This window comes from Podarcis muralis, chromosome 2 (assembly GCF_964188315.1).
Source record: "Podarcis muralis chromosome 2, rPodMur119.hap1.1, whole genome shotgun sequence".
Lineage (NCBI taxonomy): Eukaryota > Metazoa > Chordata > Lepidosauria > Squamata > Lacertidae > Podarcis > Podarcis muralis.
Window position 1 is genome coordinate 69127862 of NC_135656.1, and position 22602 is coordinate 69150463.

Here is a 22602-nt window from a genome sequence, read left to right on the forward strand (position 1 = left end):
CCTTACCATCAGTGATGAAAAGAGAAGCCATACACTTCTCTTTCAGTATGGTTATCATGGGGGGGGGGGGGGGAGAGAGATTTCATCCTTGGTGTCCAGGGCAACGTGGGACTTCTAGGTCTTTAAATGTTACTTCTTATCAACCATGGTTCGAGAATTGTACACAGGTTCCTTATGCCTGGTCTGGGATCTAAAGACATCTAATGCTATCTGCTGCCTGGTTCAGTGTGAATGAAATTCTGTTTGCTTGCAAGGCAGGAGCTGGTGGGTCCTCTGCCTGCTCTTTCAAATGACTGGCTTGTTGCCCAAGGGACCCTGGAAAAACTTTGTAAAGAAGTCTTGCATGGGCAGGTATTGAACATTATTCAGTTGTGCTCCTTATAGCTTTATTTTGCCATAGTTAAAAACAGTGCTTTTTCCCCCCTGGGGGGATGTAGGGGTAAGCATATCCCTAATCATTTTGTGAATCTAAGTTTGGCCTCAATGAGGGGCAGTATTTCAATATGAGTAGGAAAATGAAGTGCCCCTAAACATTTTTTTGGAAAAAAGCACTGGTTAAAAGAACAAAATATTTTGACTTGTATTACAAAAATCATTCATAGGCTTTGGGGGAAAGCATAATTTCCTTAAACTACAAGTTCTCTATCACTGTTCTGTACAAAATCTTCACAACTGTTGAAAACCCCTTGGGAATGAGATATTATTGGTGACTCTGTAGACAAGATCTCTTGGAATAAAATATTGGACATGTTCTCCAATTGCTCTTCCTCCGCTAGAGTTCACTAAAAGGCCCTCAAATTAACTTACTGGTGGTGCATGTATTCTTCACTACTAATAAATGCAACTTGCCCAGCTACCTGCTGCCAGCACCTGTGGCCAGCCTCCTTTTTCCACATATGATAGATAGGCTCCTTAGTGTCCTCCTTTTGGGAACTGGTCTTTCACAACCAAACAACAAATAGCTATAGCACCTGATAGCCTTATAACTGTTGGCTTACCTTTTAAAGAACTTACTATACAGCTTATGACAGCAGCTAAAAACTGGAGGACATTGAACATGGACTTGTATGAAATGTGACTGGCACAGCTGTGGGAATTAGCCCTAATGGACAAGTTAACTAACAGAATGAGAGAACGCAGGAGTAACAAGAAAAAAAGACACTTTTAAGAAAAAAACGGTTTGGCTTTATGTCATGCACTCTCAAGGAAGGATGGATTAGACAACCATTTATGGACTGATACACTTATATGAAGTTATAGTTAAGATGGAATTTACATTTCTTCTTCCTATCCAATAAGTGCAACTGTTCTGTTTTACTGATAAAATACAAATAAACTTGGTGGTTGTTGTTTTTTTAGAAAAAGAAACATAAACTGTACAGTTCTAGATGTTCATGTGCGATTCAATGACAGATGGGGTGGGGGAAATAACTTTAAAGGGGGGGGAAAGGTTTGTTATTACGAAATCTCATTTTATTAGACTACTCATTTAACACTGTCTCTTCTGGTTTTAGTTTGCTGGTTTGACATCTTCTGACCATTCTTCTGCTTTGCTGCGTCATGATGATAACTTTATGGAAGATACAGAAGATCATCCATACTGCTTCTGGGTGTGAATCATATCTTCTGGAAGCCCAAAGCACCTGGTGCCCTAGAAGAGGCAGCATCTTTAAAATAAAATAAGAAGTGGAGAGTGGGAACCTGAGCTATCTTCAAGCTTTTTTCCACTGTGGCCAACTCTTGCTTCCCTAGATTGCTGCAATATTTTGTAATACATTAATCTATTTCCATTCTTGAGTAATTTGCTCTATGCAGTTTTCACACAGAGAGCACTTGTTACTGCCTCTGCTTCACCCACTTACTTTGAAGAAGCCCTGTTTGTATCATTGACATTTCTATTGTTGAAGCATGGGTGGAGGATGTAAAGTCAGTAAAGTATGTTCCAGAAGTGGAATACTTGGTGACAGTACCTTGCATTGGAGGGGAAAAGGGGGAGATGATAACCAAAGATGAAAAGTTTGAGCATGAATTACTTTAGAAGGTAAGCACCCAGGATCAGCTTATCAGTGAGTTCCTCACTGGCCTGGCTTGTTTAGATCTACTTGACACAAGAAGAGGAGGAGTTTGGATTTGATATCCCGCCTTTCACTCCCTTTAAGGAGTCTCAAAGCGGTTAACATTCTCTTTTCCCTTCCTCCCCCACAACAAACGCTCTGTGTGGTGAGTGAGGCTGAGAGACTTCAAAGAAGTGCGACTGGCCCAAGGTCACCCAGCAGCTGCATGTGGAGGAGCGGAGACGCGAACCCGGTTCACCAGATTATGAGACTACTGCTCTTAACCATTACACCACACTGGCTCTCACAAGTACAGTGGTGTGAGGAAAGCCTCTTTTGTACTTGTTCTCAGTTAAGATCCTTCTGTTGCTTAGGTGAGAACATCATCCCCAGCTTAGTAAGGGACTAAGGGTTGTTTTTTTGTTTTTTTGTTTTTTGGAGGGGGTCCTATCAAATGCATAAACCTTGGCCTCTTTCTGTTTAAAATGGGGGGAAAGTGCACCACGAAGCGCTACCTGCTTCCCCCCTGCCCCACAGCAGGGAAAAGCTGTAGAGTAGGGATGGAAACCTTGTGGCTCCTCATATATTGTTCGTCTCTGACCATTGCCCAAGCTGCTTGGAGCTGGGAGTCCAGCAGCATCTCATGAGCCACAGGTTACACATGCCTGCTTGTGACCTAAGTATATGACTGTCCCTATTCATTTATCATTTAGTGTGGCTTGGTTACGAAAACATGACCTTTACTTTTCTGATTATGCACCTCCAGCTGGTCACTCTCTCAGTATATGCCATTCTCTTCTCTATATGTGTTGCAGCTTATGAATCGGGGCACAAAACATGTTTCATAGGTTTTATCGGTTGATCTTCTGCAGCTACAACCTGTCAAACTTTGCCAAAAGTTGTTCAGGCATACTTAGGTCTAGTAGTACCAGAAATACTGCTTGTGTTATGAGGGGCCAGGGCTCAATGCAAGCAGTGGCCCCAGAAGCGTCGCTCAGTTTCAGGTGGCTGGCCAGGTTGGCTAATAAAGAGCTCAGGTGGAGAAAGAAAGGGACTCTTGACATCATTAGGGTATATATATATGTTTAGTAACAATATATTTCACATTTCATGAGGCGGAGCCCTCTCGCTGAAAGGTATTTATTCTGTAACCGAGGCTGGCTTAAATTAAGAAGTGGAAAATGCCTCTGGGCCATAGAAGGAATGAGCCAGAGGAAGGGGTAAAACGCTATTCTCCCAGAGCCTCACTTCGAACTACATATCCCGTCATGCTTTGCCACTTGGTACGGTCCGTAGAAGGGGGAGAAGAGGAGGCTAGCGTTGGGGCAACCCAGGACGACAGAAAGCCAAGTCCCTGCCTTGCTGCAAGAGGGGTTCGTAGTGGGTGGTTGTGGAGAGGCGAGCCCCTTCCTGAAATTCCCCTGTGGGTCGCAGCTGATCTATGGGGCTCCACCGCCCCCCTTGTGAGTTGGGTGGTTTGTCCTGAGCAGGTCGATCCACTCCCGACCGAAGGGGGAGCAGAGGCTCCTGGCGGGGTGGTGGTGGTGGGGCTGGGAGCCCTGGCCGCCGGGTTGGGGGCGGCAGCTGGACCAGGGAGGGCCGGTGGATGCTGGCGTGTCGGGGGAGCAAAGGAACGAGGTCTCCCCCCACACACGGCGGGTGGGTGGTCTCGGTGCTGTTCAGAATCGGGGGTGGGGGGCGCGAGAGAGAAAGGGGGGAGCACAACTGCCTGGCTGCGGGCCCCGCGAGGAGGTGCTGGAGCCGCCGCTGCCGCCGCCTTCAGCTGGCGCGGTGGGTATCGCGAAAGGTGGCAAAGCGGGGGGGGGGGGCTGCGGAGCTCGGGTGGGTGTAATGCTGAAATTTGTGGGGTGCGCGCGCGCGCGGTGGGGGATTTTTGGTGGTTCCAGGTGTGTGTGTGTTTATGGGGTGGGGATCTTGGGAGTCTCCGGCGAGGGAGGGGGGTTGTCTTTGTGAGGTGCCTTGGTTACAGACGTCTCCTGTTGTCATAAAAGGAAAAAAGGGGAAAAAGGAACCCTGCAAGGCAGAGGTTGTTTTGTTTTGTTACGTTATGGGCGCTTGCTTCACTGGATTGGATAACGTTGGGGTTTCGGCGGAAGATGTGGGTTCAGGGGCTTGCCTGGGCGTGCAAGGGAGCGCGTGAATCTATGGGAATTTGGGGTGGAATGGAGGGCCTTGGTGGAGAAAGGGGGGGGGAGTGGTTCCCTCCGCGGAGGCTGGGATGGTTCTGCTTTGTTAGGTATTGCGTCCCCTGTGGATGCATTCCTAAAACTAGGTTGACGGGACCCATTCTTAAAAACACAGCAGAATCGCACTGCATGGCACAATCCTGTCATGGAGTCTCGCGCTGTCTCCCTATCGCACAGGCTCGTGGTTGCTTAAGGCCTGCTTGTGTTTGGGTGTTTTTTTTAAAATAATTAGATCGCTATATAAACGAAGGAATCAAGTATTGGGCGCATCATGTAGGACTGGAGGAGGGGAAGCAGCTGCAATGAAAACCCAACACTTTGCTAAGCTGTTGGAATTTTTTCTACACTAGTTTCAAGGTGTCTGGTAATGGGGCTTGGTGGATCAGTGTTTTCTAAAGGCTTGTGGCCTGAAGCTATTAGAATAAGTAGGCGTGGAGGAAGATGCATAGCAAAGTATTATAACTAATTGCCTGAGGACAATACATGAAGGATAAAAATAATTCTAGCACGTCCTTTACAGTGAAAAACAGCCACAAGATTTTGGGCACATCCTAGGAGACTTGTTCTTAGTTATTCTTGCAGACTTCCCCCACCCTATCCTTGAGGCCCAGGGTGGATTACAGTTCATCTTTTTATCTTTTCTCATCACAACAGTCCTGCAGTTAGGTTGTTACTGAGAGATACTGACTTATCCAAGGCCACCCAGTAGGCTTCATGACTGAGCAGGGGCTTGAACTTCCGTCTTTCAGATGCAAATCTATTGCATGCTATCAGATGCTAAATTAACCAGGATTAACGTGGGGAAAGAAATTGTTCCTGGCAGAAGCTCTCTAGAACAGAGTCTATGGAGTATTTTAAGTTCAGAGAAAGTTATGTGGAGCCTTCAATGTATGCAGTGTATGCCAGGGGAAATATTAATTGTTGACTAAGTTGCTTGTGTAAATTGGAAGTGGCAAAATTAAGCTATTTCTCTGTGTGCAGCGTGGTCCTATGCACATTCACTTAATCCCTAGCAAAATGCATAGGACTGCATCCTTACTAGATTTATGGTCAGTGCTCCGGCATCTGTAAAAAGCAGTAGAGGAAAAAAGTACACCCCACCTTATCAAGAACATATAGAAAATAATATTGTGAAGTTTTGAAAATGTATTTGTTATTTTGCTCAGAGAGCACCACTGGAGTATATTTTAGTTTACTGAGTTCCATAAGCAAAAATGTAGATAGGCCCCAGCTCCTGCCCTGAAGAATCTTGCAGTCTAGAACAGATAATGGGGAGGACAATAACTGATGAAGAGGCAGAGACAGGACTAGAAATGGATGAATGTGTGTGCGCAGCTTGATAAATCCATGGAGCCTCACTCTTTCCCCCAATTATTGTAAATTGTGTTTTAATGCTTAATGTATGATTTCAGAAAGGGTAGTGTGGAAGACAAAGGTGCAGCAAGGAGGACCTAGAGAGGCAATTTTAAAATGAACTTCTATTTTGAGGTAACAAAGAAGGGATGTAGTACAGTACTTAGAAAAACTAACGTTTTCAAGGAAGCAAGCCACGTGACTTTTCTCAGCTTGGTTCTTTCTGGACTAAACTAAGAAATGGACTGCTAGTTCCTTTCACCCGAAACAAATACAGCATAGTTTTTGGTGAACTACTCCCCCCCCCCCCAGCAAGTCCATCTTGTTGAACTGATCATTTTCACACATCGTCTTTGGAGTCTTCTTTTCCCTTCAATTTTAGGACTAGTTAGTTCTACTATTTTTGGAAAAAGTAAGAATCATATGTATGTGTGTGTATGTATAAATATGTATTGAGACTGCAATCCTATACCCACATAACTGAGTGTAAACCCCTTTGAACTAGGTGGGAATTACCACACTGTGAAGATTGTAACCACTTACACTGTAATCCTATACATATCTATTCAGAAGTAATTTGGACAGTTTAATGAGTTACTTCCAGCTAAAGTGTGTGTAGAATTTCAGTCTTCACATACCAAAAAGTGCTATATAAATTGGTATGCATATTAATTTGCCTTTCCTAGATGAAGAATGAATATCATAAGTAGCCTTGGTTGTAGTCAACATTAGTCATACTCAAAACAGAGAGATGACTAACTTAGGTGCATTAATTTCAGTGGGTCAGCTCTCTGTAGAACATATTAGGCTATAACCTCTTATCTTTGTTGCCTTATTTTACTCTATAGTAGAGCTTCTAGGCTGCTGATCTTGGTTTTGTAAAGCACATTGTGACAGTGTTTAGGAGAGGTATAAGTATTAACTTGTACAGAATAAGAGGTGTTCAGTGAAATACTGTAGTTAATTTGCCTTATCTATTTCTAGTAAGCTATTTACAATACAACCATCACTTCAGCATTCTGTGATAAGTTAGCAAAGCTTGAACATTAGGGATTGGTTATCCACATCAAGAGGGATAGTTCACGCTGGGAGAAAGGTGGCAGTGGCAAATGATCAAGCTTGCTCAGAGTAGATGTTGACTTTTAATGTACTGAGCGCTGATAATGAGAGATTAAATTAGGTAGGCTTCACATCTGATTTAGATTTTGCTCACAGTACTAAGCTCACAATACTAAGTTCTGTTTCCTTATTATGGAACATTGCATGTTTTACTATAATACTTTTAAGAATCCCAGACACTAGCCTTTAAGTATTGTAGATAATTTGAAGAATAAGGTAAGGCATCAATTTATTCAAGGAACCAGAAGGAAAAACTGAGGATGGAGTCCTGACTCTGTACTACAGAAATAAGATATCACATGGTTGGGGCTTTCTGAGAGTGTTGAAATAAAATCAACATGTAGAAAATAAAAGTTGGACAGCCAGTGTGATGATATAGTCTCCTTGGCTTAAGTTATAGAGTTCGAATTAGATCCGCACACAGCTAAGAAGCTCACTGGCTGACATTTGGTCCATCATTATCTTGCTGCTTTCACCTACCTCACTGGGTAGAGTAGGGGGAACAGACCCTATATGCTGCTTGGTGTTCCTGGTAGCAAAAACCAGGGTAAAGATGTAATATTTTAATATATGAAGCTAGCTATGGAGGCTGGGAGCCTTATCTATACTCTAGGCTTAAGCTTGTTTGTGTCTTGGTCATATACGTATATTGCACACATATGCATGTTTGTTTTTGAACAGCAGCTCTGGAGAGAGTAGGGTGGTTGTATGATATGATGTAAGATGCCTTCCTTAATGAATGTCTGTCTTTTGCAGGATTCCCGAGTATGAGATGGAGTATGGCTAGCATGTATGAAGGCAACAACTTAGCAGATGTGATGGTGATGCTTGAATGCGGCTGGACTTGCTGAGGGAGGCGAAAGGGTGGCAGGTGGCAGGAGCTGGAGTCTCTCAAGGGTTCTGGTGCCTGGCCTCTGTAAGAAGCCATGATCACCTTGATAACTGAACAGCTACAGAAACAAAGCCTGGAGGAATTGAAATGCACATCCTTCAGCATCAGCCTGGTAAGATTTGCCCTGCCTTGCCTTGCAACTTGATAATTTTCAAATCAGTTGAAGGAATAATGTTTGCTTTTATCTTGAACCATAGGGCCAGATTCAACTAATTTGTTCTGTTAGTGGAAACCAGTTCAAGAACTCCTGCCAGTGCAGCAGGGCTCCCCTTCCGCCATGCCTCTTCCAAATCCACTTTGGAGGTTGGGAGAACCCCCAGAACAGTACACAGGGTGGAAGAGAGGGAAGATTGTTCTGCTGGGCAAGCAAAAATGCTTGCATTGGTGGAATGATTTCCTCAGTGACCTTGAATTCACCCGTTGCCTCATTTTAGTAGATGAAAGATTGGAGAGATTGCTACGCTGTGATTCAAGCAGCTGCTGCTGCTGTTGCCTATGACCAGGAGTCAAATAACTAATTCTGATTGCCTAAGTATACTTTGGGTCTTCCCTGCCCACAACAGTCTTCTGCCCATACTGCATGCCAAACTGCTTTTGAAAGTAAGGGGAGGTTCCAACAGAGCTTTTGATATGGCATGAGGATCTGCTATTTAAAGACTGGTTTTATTAAATCTGTTGGGCTAGTACAAGCACTTTGTGGCAGTCTAAGCCGGGGTAACCAACATGGTCTCCCCCAGATCTTCTTGAACAACAGCTCCCATTATCCGTGATCATTGACTATGTTGGCAAGGGTGAATGGAAGTTGTAGTCCCAACAGCATTATTTTTGTTGTGAACCAGCAGCCTGCTATATTGGCTTGGGAGAGAGGGGTGTTCTGCACAGCTAGCACTGCCAGTAGTACATATATTTTGTTTAGTGCCCTATCGCCAATCACTCTTACAGATTTTCTGTTTTGATCTATACCCTGGCAAAGCTAAAAGCAGCCCTTGGGGACATGGCTAACACTTCTACAATAAGTAAAAACACTTATTCTGGTGATTGTTATGGGCACCTCTTGTTATGGCCATGGTTGTGACCCATGAAACAGCTTATATTCCCCACTCCCACTCCCAAGTTTCCTTGCTTCTCCCATGGCCAGATGAGATTTGGAATTTTTAAAAAAGTTCTTAAGCAGATGAAAAGATGAGTGAGTACCTGTGCAAATATGAATGTGGTGGGTTGGGGTAGACATCTCAAAGTGAGGGTTCTGCTTCTTTCAGCAGTGCCCTGGCATTCAAGAATATCATCTTTTCCTTAGCAGTAAAACCGAGTAGACCAAAAGCTGCTTCTATTTTCCTCAAAGTCAATTTCACTATTCCAGTGATGTGTTTGGGGTTAAAGAAAAGGGCTGTGATTTTACACTTATAAGAATTGATAAAAATAAGGATAATTGCTTCCTTCCCCCTCTTACCCATTTCTTTTCTACAATTGTTGAGCTCCTGTTGCTGAGTTGGAGTTATTGCCATGGTAGTAGCTAGTAGGCAGTCTTTCTTCTCAGAGATTATTATCTATACACTGCTTAAGAAGAGAAATTCCATTCTACGTTTACATGTAATTAACCTATGGAACTGATCTCCACATGATAATGTCTATGAAGGTAAATTGGTAGGCTGTCATTGGCTAATAGTTTCATTAGGCAGGAGTGAAGTCTCCATATTTATAGAGATGTTACAGTAGAACTGAGTACCTGACACCAAGTACCTTAAGGGGAAGATACTGCTTTTGGCATGATCCATGTGTTCACCACACCTGGTTTGGGACTTTAAAGGTAATTGCTGGGTCTTTAAATTGAGCCCAGAAATGCACTATTAATCAGTGTAATTGGTGCAATATAGTTGTTGCTTGCTCTAACCACCTGACCTTCATCAATACTTGGGCAGTTGCATTTTGCACCATTTGAAGTTTCTAAACTGCCTTTAAAGACAGCCCGATCTAGAGTGTATTACAGTAGTCCAGCGTGCAACCTTCTGAATTTCATACTTCAGGGTGAGTGCAACCCTCTTAAATTCTCCATCCAGATTATTCAGGTTCCAGGATTAAGTTGTATCTTTCTTACTCTCATCTAGCCCACAATTGCCTCCAGATATTGCCTCAGTAGTTCTAAACGTGGCTTTTAAAATAGTGGCCTCAACGTGGCCTATTTCAAGGTAGCAGTGACCACAGTATTCCCTGATAAAGGTGCTAATCACGTCCAAGGTTCAGATTGCATAGCCAAGCCTTGGCAGATTTCACTAGCTAAAATGGGCAAGGGTTAAGGGAATATGTGGTGGGCCTCAACTCTCCAAGCAGCTTGTATATGTCTTCAGTTTGGTGCGAGGTGGTGATAATCATAGTATGACTCTCATAGATGCTCATAGTCTTGGACTCTATCACAGTTATTACACCCAAGTTGGCACAGACGCAAGTTACTTTATCTACAAAATAAACAGCAAGCTCAGGCTCTAGATCTTGCATCACTGAGCCTTCTCTGAGGAGTCTGCTCATCACCAGAAACAGCTGTGGTGGGTGATGTTGAACAAATGCAGTGGTGGCAGAGAATTAACTCTTTCTTGTGTTTGGTCATATTTGTTGATTGTTTTCTGTCACTTACACACTAATTGTTGGTTCAGATGATTCATCACCATTAGCTTCTTAGAATACCACAGAGCTGACATGCTTCTACAATCAGGTCAAGGATATTTGGGAGCTATCCCATCAGTTGCTATTGTGATCTCCTCATTCCAAGCAGATACCAGAGCCTTGTCAGGACCATCAGCTAGACCTTTAAGAAAATTTCCAGTGATGACAGAAAACCATTGAAATTAATCAGGTTCTGTGGAGATTACAGACAGCCTGAATGTCAAATGCCAACGCAACAGAACCAAGAACGACTCCCTCACCTGCAGATGTTTCCCTCTTGGTTTTGTACAGAAGACTAGCTTCCAAATTTGTCATCCTATGTGTGCTGAATCAGCCTCAATTAGGTTTGGTGGGGCTATTAAAGTTCCCCCAAACCATAAACCGTGCAGTTCTCAGTGCCACACTGACCACATCTGTCAGCTCAAACGGGGAGAGTGTTGGGCAGCTAGGTGTCTGGTACATGGACAGAATCCCAATTTGTTATTGGGTCTTCAATACCAGATATAGACATTCAACTCTGGCCAACTTTTCCCATCCCAAATTGAACTTTGTGCCTTACTGCGAAGTTTGGTTGGACATATTTGGGAGATGGTAACTCTCCTCCCCTCACCCGGTCAGATTTTGGTGATGCAAGCCAAGTTGCATATATGGCATGCGTTGTCTTTTAGTGTTCAGAAGGTTACTGTTTAATGCTAGAAGGGTAAGAGCCTTGGCACCCCATCATGCAATTAGGTGCTACAGTAAAGTGATTTGTGAGTAGTGCACCAAGTTACACCTTTTCCACAGGGCCCTTTACTTCCTGGGTGCTCACCTGGAGTTATTGAGCAACATGTTTTATCCTCAGAACAATCCTATGAGGTAGGTTAGGCTAAGAGAAAGTGACTGACTCAAGATCACCCAGTGAGCTTCATGACTAAGTGGGGGTTTGAACCCTGGTCTCTCTAGTCCAGTACTCTAACCACTACATCACATTGCCTATCTGGTGTTTTCTTTTTTTATATTATATTTTTATTGGTTTTCAAATACAAAAATTATACATTCCACACATCTTGATTACATCTTGCTTCTCCTTCACTTTATTACTTTTTCCACATTTCTACCCATTATTGTTAGGGATGCGGGTGGCACTGTGGGTAAAACCTCAGCGCCTAGGACTTGCCGATCGCAAGGTCGGCGGTTCGAATCCCCGCGGCGGGGTGCGCTCCCATCGTTCGGTCCCAGCGCCTGCCAACCTAGCAGTTCGAAAGCACCTCCGGGTGCAAGTAGATAAATAGGGACCGTTTACCAGCGGGAAGGTAAACGGCGTTTCCGTGTGCTGCGCTGGTGCTGGCTCGCCAGAGCAGCTTCGTCACGCTGGCCACGTGACCCGGAAGTGTCTGCGGACAGCGCTGGCTCCCGGCCTCTAGAGTGAGATGAGCGCACAACCCTAGAGTCTGTCAAGACTGGCCCGTACGGGCAGGGGTACCTTTACCTTTACCTTTACCCATTATTGTTAATACTCTTAACTTCAGTTCCTTTTTTAAACTTATTTTCACATTTTCCCATCACAGAGCTTCCTTAAAACTTACAAACGTAATCTGATTATCACTCAGTTTTTGCAAATATTGAATAAATTTTTCCCAATCTTCTATAAATCTTTGATCTCGCCAATTCCGGATCCTTCCTGTCATTCTATCCAGTTCTGCATAGTCCATCATTTTGGTTCTTCATTCTTCTATCGTAGGTAGCTCCTCCTGTTTCCATTTCTGGGCCATCAATATTCTTGCTGCTGTCACTGCATATAAAAATAACTTATTTTCTTTCTTATTTATCTCATTACCTGTAATGTCTAGTAAGAATGCTTCTGGTTTCTTAGCAAATGTATATTTCAACATTTTCTTCAATTCATTATAAATCATCTCCCAAAAGCATTTTACCTTCTTACATTCCCACCACATTTTCCTTGCATTTCCAACATTTGTTACTTGTCTTATACATTTTTGCTAGCTTCACAGGTCTTACATACCATCTATACATCATTTTCATAACATTTTCTTTTATGACAGTACATGCAGTAAATCTTAGATCATCTTTCCAAAGTCTTTCCCAGTCCTCCATTTGTATATTATGCCCTATATCTTTGGCCCAATCAATCATAACTGATTTTACCTCCTCATCCTTCGTGCACCATTCCAATAATATCTTATACATTTTTGCTAGAATCTTATAATCATTGTTCAATATTTCTGTCTGAAATTTTGATTCTTTATCAGCAAAACCCCTCTGGTTTAAATCTTTTGTAAACATCTCATTAATTTGAAAAAAAATGCAGCCAATCATTCACATAGTTCTTAACTTCTTCAAATGGTTTCATTTTCCATTTTCCTTCACTTTTACGTATTAACTTCTCATATGTCACCCATCCCCCTGTCATATTGACTTTCTTCACACTCATCGCCTCTAGCGGCGACAACCAATATGGAGTTTTTTGTTCCAACAAATTTTTATATCTTTCCCACACTTCAATCAAAGACCTTCTTATAATGTGATTTTCAAATCCTTTATGTACCCGTTTCTTGTCATACCACAAATACGCGTGCCACCCAAATCTATTGTCAAAACCTTCAAGATCTAACACATCCGTGTCTTCTAGTTTCATCCATTCCTTCAACCAACAGAGGCAAGATGCTTCATAGTACAATTTCAAGTCTGGCAGGGCGAAGCCTCCTCTTTCTTTAGCATCTGTCAATATCTTAAGCCTATCTGGTGTTTTCAAGGGGCTTATCAAAATTACCCACATATTGATTTTTCTTTCTTTCTGTGAGAGCAAGAGAATGGGTTTTTGTTTTTCCATGCTAGTTCCATAATTTCCTGTTTTCAAGGACAAGTGAGGGACAGGTATGGTCTGAAGTTATTGCTACAGATGACTACAGATATGCCTCAGGTTAGCATTATATCTGTTGCTGCTCTGAACAGGTAAAGGTCAAAGGCTCGTTTGCCATTGAATGACTGAGGGTAAAGGTCACTCCTTTGGAAGGTGATTTATTTATTTACTTACTGAATTTCTATGCAGCCCTTCATCTGAGGATCACAGGTTGGTTTACAATACATCACAGGGCAGTGATGGAAAGAGTAAGAGTATTGGGGAGGAATCAAGAAGATACTGGTGTATTTCTTTGCTTTATAGAATATTACTCAAGCATTCTACTGCGCTGGAAGCTTGCCTTTTTTTTTTTAACTATTATCTCTAAATCCCATATTATTTTCTTCTTTTTAGCATGTTACTGTTTGAGGACTGTGGGATACCACTCACAAGGGAAACTGACCTGCAGTTTCCAAGTTCCCCCACCAGTTTCTCGCTCATGTGCATGTGTTCTATCGTCCTTGTTTTCCAATCACCCCTGTCCTTATTAAATGTAAAGTGTTTCCCAGTACACTTTCTCCATATTAAGATAAACTGTACCAAGGGATCCTCTCTCTAACCTATCCCTGTAATCTAAGGAGAGTTGGCCTGACTTGGAAAATGAAAGGCAATGTGCTGCTGTAGCAAAAATTAATTAAAAAGAGAATGACATGGTGGAATATGAAGCATGCGTTTCCTGATTTATCTTGGATCTGGAGTCCATGGAAATAAGTTGTTTTGCCTCAAAATGAGTTAAAGATGCACTAATCTGTTGCCTAGAAATATTGCCCAGAAGAAAAGTTAAAACTGCACAAAGTTGCAGCCAGTTACAGAACTTGACTTTTCTGCAGCATTGAGGTGTAGACTTCTAAGAATGGGATGTGTGGCCTAATGAAGCTTTTGCAGGGGAAGGCACAGTCCAAAAGCATAGTGATGTTTGAGCAGAGGAAGCTCTGTAGCAGAGAGTCAATGGTTTGGAGAGCAAAGGGACTTCAGCCTTTCAAGTTTTAAACATGGATAATGTGCAGAGGCATGGTACTCTATCGACATTTGGAAATAACCCATGGAGGCAAAGATGACAATAATTAATCCTTCCATAACTCTTTGCTGTGGTGTTTTGTTAGGTATGTTTAATGGGTTCTTGTCAAGCAAGAGATTTGGGAAGATCGCTCATTGCTTTAGGTAGAAGTGGTGCATCTTAATTTATGGTGGCCTGTGGTATTTAGTGTCTGGCTCTCCTTATATTAAGGGAGCTGACATACAGACAAATACTACATTGTCCTTGTCTCAGAGGGCTTCCAGTCACCAAAGAACAGTGAAGTGATAGAATGAAATAGGAAAATAGTGGTAAGTGCAAATTTAGATTATTTCTGTGGCCATAATCTTAAACATTAATTTATTGGTGTGTCTTCTCACATTCTTTCTAATGAGAGTGAAGTATCCTCGGGTTTTTGATAATGAATAGTTTAGGCATGGTATAAAGGGAGCAGTTTAAATCTGTGTAGAACAGGCATAGGCAAAGTCCAGCCCTCTAGATGTTTGGGACTACAATTCCCATCATCCCAAGCTAACAGGACCAGTGGTCAGGGATGATGGGAATTGTAGTCCCAAACATCTGGAGGGCCGGAGTTTGCCTATGCCTGGTGTAGAACCTCTGTAGCATAGTAGCTTGTGGATGACTGTAAGAGCAGCACCACGGAAAGGACTGGTAGTTAAGCTTGAGCAATTCAGAGTTTCCATTTGGTTATTTTGCCCCTCTGAACTTTGATTTCAACATTCAGATTAAAGCAAGTTTTGGAAGCTTTCCTTGGGGAAAGCTTGAAGATTTGCTACTAGTAATGGCAGGGGGTGGGGGTCATAGGATCCAAGGAATTCAGATAGGTCCAGGAGTGGGAGACCTGTAGTCCTCCAGATGTTGTTGGTCTCCACCTAGTATCAACCCTAGCCAGTATGAGTAATGGTGGGAAGTGAATGGCATCATGGTCCACCAATATCTGAAGAGCCACAAGTTCTCCAATCCTGAGATACAGCAAGATATCTGAATGTTGGTAGAATCCCACAGCTGGTACCACTCTTCTGTTGTAGGCCACATGTTGGGAATTAGAAATCCAGAGGTGCTTATGAGATGCTGGTCCTTGCTGTGATGTGGTGACTCCTTGTGTTTCCTCCCTAGCCTTTGCCTGATCATGCTGATGTGGCCAGCTGTGGCAGCCCCTTCCAGATAGCGCCTGGTAAGAGCGTCTGGCTGGACTTCCACCTTTTGTGCCTACATCCATTTCTCTTTTGTCTGTCCTTTTTATCGTCTGATGTCCTTTATATGCAGCTCACAGTTAATAAGATTAGCTTGCTTTCCAGGTCTCCTAGAGCTCATGTATTTTGTGATACCATCTCTACTTTTAAGTGAAAGCTTGGTGCAAATAAAGGGCCAGCTGTGGTTTAGTTTTAATAACAAGAATTCAACAGAGTTAAATGCAGGAGGATATCCCAATAAATAACAGGAATGGCTGTTTTCAGTAAAGAAATGTCATTATGCTTCTGACGAATGCAAGGAAAGAGATCCAATGAAGAAGTGGTGTTATATTTAGTAGTTTTAAAAATTAATCCTGCTAATGCTCCCATTTCATTTTTCTGTCTTTATTTTTGAACTGGCAACCATCACCGTTTTATCTAAGATGTTGCAAACCACTAAGATTCTTTTATCTAAGATATAAATTGTCTAAACAATAAAATCAAATCTAATACAGCTTAATATTGCTATATGCATACTGGGTGCTGCCTATATTTAAAAGTTATTTATTTATTTATTTAAAAATGTATATACTGCTTGATCAAAGCAGTTTGTGTATGTGGCCAAGTACCACCACTGGTATTCTGGTCATGTAAACACTTCAGGATAGATAGCGCTAATAATTAACTCTTGATACAAACTACGTTGTAGCATAGTTACACTGGCAGTATACATACTCTGATAAATAACTTGATTTTGGCACTTGAATTATAGATGTGCTTGATTATGCATGGAGGAAGAATGGATGCCAGGTGGATAAGAGAATAAAACCCATAATCTTAATTTAAAAAAAAAATACTAGCTGCTGTCTTCATCAGTTCTGTTGACTCTTACTGCAGTTGGCCCATATAGAATTTTGGTACGTTATTAATCTCAGCTGTATGTCATAAAACTGTAAGCTATCAAAGTGTATTCCTCAATCCTTTGTAGCTCTTAAAACAAAGAACTGTGTTTCCGATCAATGTAGGAAACCTACATTGTACAATCAGTGTACTGAGCCTGGAGTAGAATAGCTTCTAGTCACTTATTTTAAAATAGCATTTTTGTTTGCAGCACGTTTTCTTTGCAAGGCACATTAAAGAAAGCGTGTGTTCCCTGCCAAAGTGAGTCATTCCTGTGACTGTTCTGGTCACTTGTACTAGAACCATATTGTACAGCAATCTGACTGTGACTCCTTTGTAGGCTTAGAATTAGAATATTTTCCACATAATAATGACTTTGTGGGTGTTGGTGGCGAGTGTGTTTTCTTGGTTCAGCTATAGCATGATGGGCCATTTTAATTATCTGATTTATTTATTACAGAAGTTTCCACCTTATCCTTTAAGCAAGTTTCCAGGCTGGCTTGCAAAACAAAGTACCTTGGCTTTAAACTTGTTAGCTTATACCTGCTTGATACGGGACAATATTAGGCTGTCATGATTTTCAGCTGGATAACCTGAGTTAAAAGAGCTTTATCTTCTACATAATAATTGCTCTAATGGAGTGTCTGAAGAAGGCCATTTCAGAGGCTACAGACTTCTAACATATATATCGTGGCATGAGTCTACTTCATCAAGTGGAGGATAAAGATTTAAATACACACACACACACACACACACACACACACACACAGGGAGATCTGCCTCAATGAGGTAAAATTGGTTCCAATAAAAGGTACTGCTCACCTGTCGATATTGGGAGTCCTAATGGACCGGCATGGTTATCTTTGCTTTTTGTTCTACACAATATATCAGCGCCCTGTAGCCTAAAACTTGATGCCATGATAAATTTGCTGGTATTTAAGATTCAACAGGACTCCATAGTGCTGCTACAGACTAGTATGGTTATGCTTTTGGAGCTCAGATTGGCTATGTGAGTGACTTCGTGTGGGATTTACAGAATATTTAAACTTCTTTCTGTCTTGTTGGAAAGCATGGTTTGTGTTTCTCAAGGTTCCTGTCATGTGTCTGCTCCTTTCTCTTCTTTGTGCAGCATGTTTGGTTCTAGCTTTTGCATATTAGTCCTCTTATTTCAGTTTGCAATCAGTATGCTTTTGAATGAAATGAGCCATATTAGCTCCTTGTCGTTTAAGAAACACCACCTTCTATATATAGGCAACTTGGGGTTTCTTCTCTGGATTTACTTCAAGACAGCTTGGATTTTGACTTGGAGGCTAACTCATTTGATTATTGTTGCTACCAGCTTTGACCACCTCTAAGAGACAAATGAGTCTTATAAGAACAATGTCATTAAATGAACACAGCCTTTCTGGAGGGATTGCAGTTGTGAAACACAGGACTGCTTCTTGCTTTTCATAAGGCGTGACTAAGAAGGGAAGTGGCTGGAAGATCTTACTATGTGCTGATGTTGGGGAGCGAAATATTCCAGCCATTTTATTATATGTGTGTTAAATATGAATGGGTGTGGGGCTGTGGACATGAAAAGCACCCCAAATTCATCCGTTGTACGAAACATGGAAGAACTTGGAAAAAAGCAGGAATTGTTTTCTCCAACTGTTCTTCAGTTTGAATTAAATTCCTTTAATTGGTTCCCACAGTTGAACTGCCCCAACTGTAGTAATCAAGCAATGAATAAGTTGTAGATTCTTTTAAGGTAGGATATCTTAATCTGGCTCCCCGCCAACATCTTGCTCCAACTGTAACAGGGGTGTAAGTATTAAATAAAATTGTCCCTCACTCGTTTTACTCCCTTTCTCTGATCCACAAGTGCCTCCTGTCTAACACTGAAAGAAGAGAATTGCTTCTTCAATATGAAGACCTCATGCATCACAGGAGAAGGGAAACCAGGGGCATCATAATCAGGGAACTAAGGGGAGTAAATGGGGAATGTTATCCTGGAGAACATTTCCCTGTCTTGTTGTCATTGTGGGTTCCTTTTTAATCGAGAGTGAAGCACAACAAAGATGATCAGACCAGATCTTCAATCTTAATCAGGTATAGTAGAATACTTAAGGCCGTTTCTGATCTAGCAATTGCTTGGAATAGTTGTTCTACAACTGTTGTTGTAGAAGGTTCTGAAACTTTGTATGTGTGGTGGTGCTAATAAAAAGTAAAAATAAGGCAACAAAGGGTGCTGATTGCTCACATGCCAAATGATAAATTGGCTATCTGGCTTCATCTTTAAAATTCTGTCTTGTGATATTTCTTGCAGAGGGAACTTCATGGAGGGACCTAGCTCCCTGTCCAAAGATCCATCTTCAGGACAGCACAGGTCTTTACCAACACTCCAGCTTGAGCCTTCCCCTGCCCCCCTGCAGCTCAGACAACCGTCCTCAGAACAGCCTCACATCCCAAACACTGGCCACCAACTCAGTAGTCTCAGAAAAGGCTTCTGTGCCCCCCACCAAAAGACACTGCCGTTCACTATCAGTGCCTGAAGACCTCTCCCGTTGGCAGGCTGTCTGGAGGCCCCTGGGCTCCAAAGTCTGGACGCATGTCAAACGCCGGGACAACAGTGGAGGGGACACTTTGGCAGTACAAGCCCAGAACCTGGCCCAGGGAGCCAACAGACCTTGCTTCAACCCTGCCCCCAGTGCCTCTCACCAGTGTGTTCAAGATGGTGCTGGTGGTAGCGGCGGCGGCGGCAGGAGCCCCCCTTTCTTCAGCCTGGCCCTATCCCGAGAATCGCCAGCAAGCACATCATGGGAGACTGGAGAGACTTTGCAGCCCTACCCTCTGCAACGACGTTTCTCCCTGTCACCTGTCAGATTCCTTCCATCCCCGCGAAGCTCCACCACCTCCACTCCAGAGTTGCTTCGACACCAGCACAGCCTCCCTCGCAGCCGCTCACAACCATGTGACTTGGACACCAGGAAATCTGGTCTCAAGCGGCGCCACGATGAGGATGTGAGGTGGCATAGGCCCTCGCTTGATTTCTACAAGATGAACCAGGTAGGGAAGGAAGCAAGCACTGTTCCCATCTGAGTGCCTTAAGGATACATATGAAAGGGAAAATGTTGGGGTGCAGTGAGATTAAAAAGGTAATCTACTGAAGTAAAGAACAGAATTTGGCTATGTCACAAAAAAATAGCACACACACACAGAGCTTCTCTTGCCTCTGTCCTTAACCTCTGACAACAATTTGCTGTTATGAGATAGTTGAGATGAGATTACAAGCACTGGGCAAGGGGGCTGGGAGCCACACCGAGATTTCTCTGAATGATGCCAACGAAACATGTTAGGGTAAAGGGACCCCTAACCATTAGGTCCAGTCGTGGCCGACTCTGGGGTTGCGGCGCTCATCTTGCTTTATTGGCCGAGGGAGCCGGCGTACAGCTTCCGGGTCATGAGGCCAGCATGACTAAGCTGCTTCTGGTGAACCAGAGCAGCACATGGAGACGCCGTTTACCTTCCCGCCGGAGCGGTACCTATTTATCTACTTGCACTTCAACATGCTTTCGAACTGCTAGGTGGGCAGGAGCTGGGACTGAGCAACGGGAGGTCACCCCGTCACGGGGATTCGGACCGCCAACCTTCTGATCGGCAAGTCCTAGGCTCTGTGGTTTAACCCACAGCGCCACCCACGAAACATGTTACTCTGTGTTTATTTATTGGTAATGTTGGGTCAGCTGCTGCACAAAATACAGAAGTGATAATAGACCCTGCTCCATGGGCAGCTCTGTTTACATTACTGGTTTCCAGCTGAAACTACTGGTTGTTTTATGTCCCTGTTACTATAGGGTTCACATTTGACCAGCAGTAATTGGTTGTTCAGTTATTGCTGGAAGAGCCAGCAAACATTCCATGGTTTTTTCAGATTCAAAACATAGAGTTAGGGCAGAAATGTTTGGGTAGAGCACCCATTCCTATTATAGCATCCTCCATACGCAGTGTGGGGTATTCAATTATGGCCACTGCTTTCCCACTCCCTCTGCCTTAGGCAAAGCAAATATGAACACTAGTAGCTTAATTATTATTAAAGTATAGTTTGAACAGCATTCAGGTTTTAGCCCCATTAACTTCAACAGTAGTCTACTATTGTCTGAGAAGACATAGATTAAATTAATAATTATATTGTGGGGAAAGTAAGGTGGCTACCAGAAATACACATGTGAAGCTAGGAAGGCTTTGTTAGAATAGCATTGCCTGTCTCACACTCGTCAGCTTACGTCAACAATGAGAGCAGTTAGTTTTTCAAAATTCAAGTCTGTGTCCCATCTGCTCAGATCCATAGCCAACGGTGAGCCTTCAGAAGCTTGCGTCATCTTCAGTTTATTATTTGTTTATGACAATTATTTGTGTCCTGGCTTTCAGGATACAAATAACTTCCAAGGCAGCTTTCACAAGAAACATTAAACTACATTTTAAAAAAATTAAAAATACGGTACTAACAATATAAGGATCCTTTGCATGTGGTAGTAGATGGCACTGCAGGTGGGACACTGCATTGTGCAGCCCGGAACAGGCTTTGAGGTGGCTTTTCATGCCTTATCTGGAATCTGGCCCACAGGTAGATGATCCAGAGCAGGAGGTGGGGGGGAAGTGGTGTTTTTCTTTGGCAAGTTATGACTTAAAACAGCTCTAGTGCAAGTGATTATTAATATGGTTATAAATTGTCAGTATTAGAATAATGTAATCTAAGTATGGAAGGTGCATTGGTATATAAAAACTTGTTTTGTTACATTTGACAGAAACCATTTGCAGGAGGCGTCTGTCAGCTGGACAAATCTGAAGAAGGTGGCTATTCATCATGGCTCTTGGGCTGCAGCCCACAAGCACCTTCAGCTCCATGTAGTCCCCTCAGCAACTGTGTCCAGGTTCTTAGTGAAAGTGAGGAAGAGGAGGAGGAAGAGGAAGCAGCAGCACAAGCGGCACGGCGACTAAATTGGAATTTAGCAAGCAAAAGGACACTCTTCCAACCAGACTTTAGCGATCTGGATCTAACTTTGATTGAGGAGAACTAGGGGTTGGATGTCTCCACAAGAAACTGACTCTGGGATCAGCCACAAAGGGAGGCTGCACTCCTTGATGAGGGAAGTGGGGTGGGTGCAGAGGGGAAAGTGGCGGTGGGACTGGTGGGGTTTTGTCTGCTTGTTTCTTTTTTATTAAAAAAAAAAGGGAAAATGGCTGTATAGATGCTGTATGTCTCTGGGATGGAGTGATGGTGTCCTGCCAGAGGGGTGTGTCCATATGTGAGAAAAACAGAGAACTTTGCCAATAATCCTTCTCCCTATTCACATATCAGTTTTTTAGCAAGTCCCTTGGGCACCCACGTTTCAGAATGGACTCCATTACCCCAAAGAGAGATAACATATCAGTTTTTTAGCAAGTCCCTTGGGCACCCACGTTTCAGAATGGACTCCATTACCCCAAAGAGAGATAATAACATTATAATACCATAAAACTATTGGGGGGGGGGGGGAGTTCTACTGTGACCTCATTCCAGTGAAATTGTTCCACAAATTTGGTGGGGAAAATAGGAATCTCTATAAAAATGCTGGACGAAACAAGCAGAGTTGGAAATTAAATTTTGTTGCAGTGCTTTGTAATACTCATTCCCTCCACCCCCACTGGTAGTACCTACTTCCTTTCTGGTGGTAAGTATAGAACTCGAGGCTTTTGCTGCTTTCCTCCTTCCCCATATCAGCCAATCCAAAAGTCAAGACTTCAGTTTAATTTTAGTTTTGTTTCTTTATGAAGATTAACAAGGAAACAACAACAACAACAACAACAACAACAACAACAATAATAATAATTAATACCCCACCCATCTGGCTGGCTTTCCCTAGCCACTCTGGGCGGCTCCCAACAGAACACTAAAAGCAGAATAAAACTTCAAACATTAAAAACTTCCCTAAACAGGGCTGCCGTCAGATGTCTTCTAAAGGTCAGATAGTTGTTTATTTCCTTGACATTGGATGGGAGGGGGTTCCACAGGGCAGGCGCCACTACCAAGAAGGCCCTCTGTTTCCCTGTAACCTCACTTCTCGCAGTAAGGGAACTGCCAGAAGGCCTTCGGAGCTGAACCTCAGTGTCCAGGCTGATTGATGGGGGTGGAGACACTCCTTCAGGTATACTGGGCCGAGGCCATTTAAGGCTTTAAAGGTCAGCACCAACACTTTGAGTTGTGCTTGGAAGCGTACTGGGAGCAAATGTAGGTCTTTCAGGACCGGTGTAATATGGTCTTGGCGGCTGCTCCCAGTCACCAGTCTA

General features: G+C 43.0%; 1 protein-coding gene across 5 annotated transcripts; it reads left to right on the top strand.

The window, feature by feature from the left end:
* Window positions 1-3354: 3354 nt before the first annotated feature.
* On the top strand, window positions 3355-21917 carry FAM53C (family with sequence similarity 53 member C). 5 transcript variants are annotated; one of them, XM_028718555.2, is made up of 5 exons: window positions 3355-3427; window positions 7490-7737; window positions 15338-15395; window positions 18602-19341; window positions 21081-21917. In XM_028718555.2, exons 2-5 carry the CDS (start codon window positions 7660-7662, stop codon window positions 21351-21353), a joined length of 1149 nt encoding a protein of 382 aa, XP_028574388.2. In that variant the 5' UTR covers window positions 3355-3427; window positions 7490-7659; the 3' UTR covers window positions 21354-21917. The 5 variants fall into 5 exon arrangements, with proteins under 5 accessions (XP_028574388.2, XP_028574387.2, XP_028574386.2 ...); XM_028718554.2 differs by having other exon boundaries at window positions 3419-3517; XM_028718553.2 differs by lacking the exon at window positions 3355-3427 and adding an exon at window positions 3575-3713.
* Window positions 21918-22602: the final 685 nt, after the last annotated feature.

Excerpts from the sequence above, each read along its gene's own strand:
- FAM53C (XM_028718555.2), top strand. The coding sequence starts at position 7,660 with ATGATCACCTTGATAACTGAACAGCTACAGAAACAAAGCCTGGAGGAA. Across the intron at positions 7,738-15,337 it reads CATCCTTCAGCATCAGCCTG|CCTTTGCCTGATCATGCTGA; the intron begins GTAAGATTTGCC and ends TTTCCTCCCTAG. Across the intron at positions 19,342-21,080 it reads ATTTCTACAAGATGAACCAG|AAACCATTTGCAGGAGGCGT; the intron begins GTAGGGAAGGAA and ends TACATTTGACAG.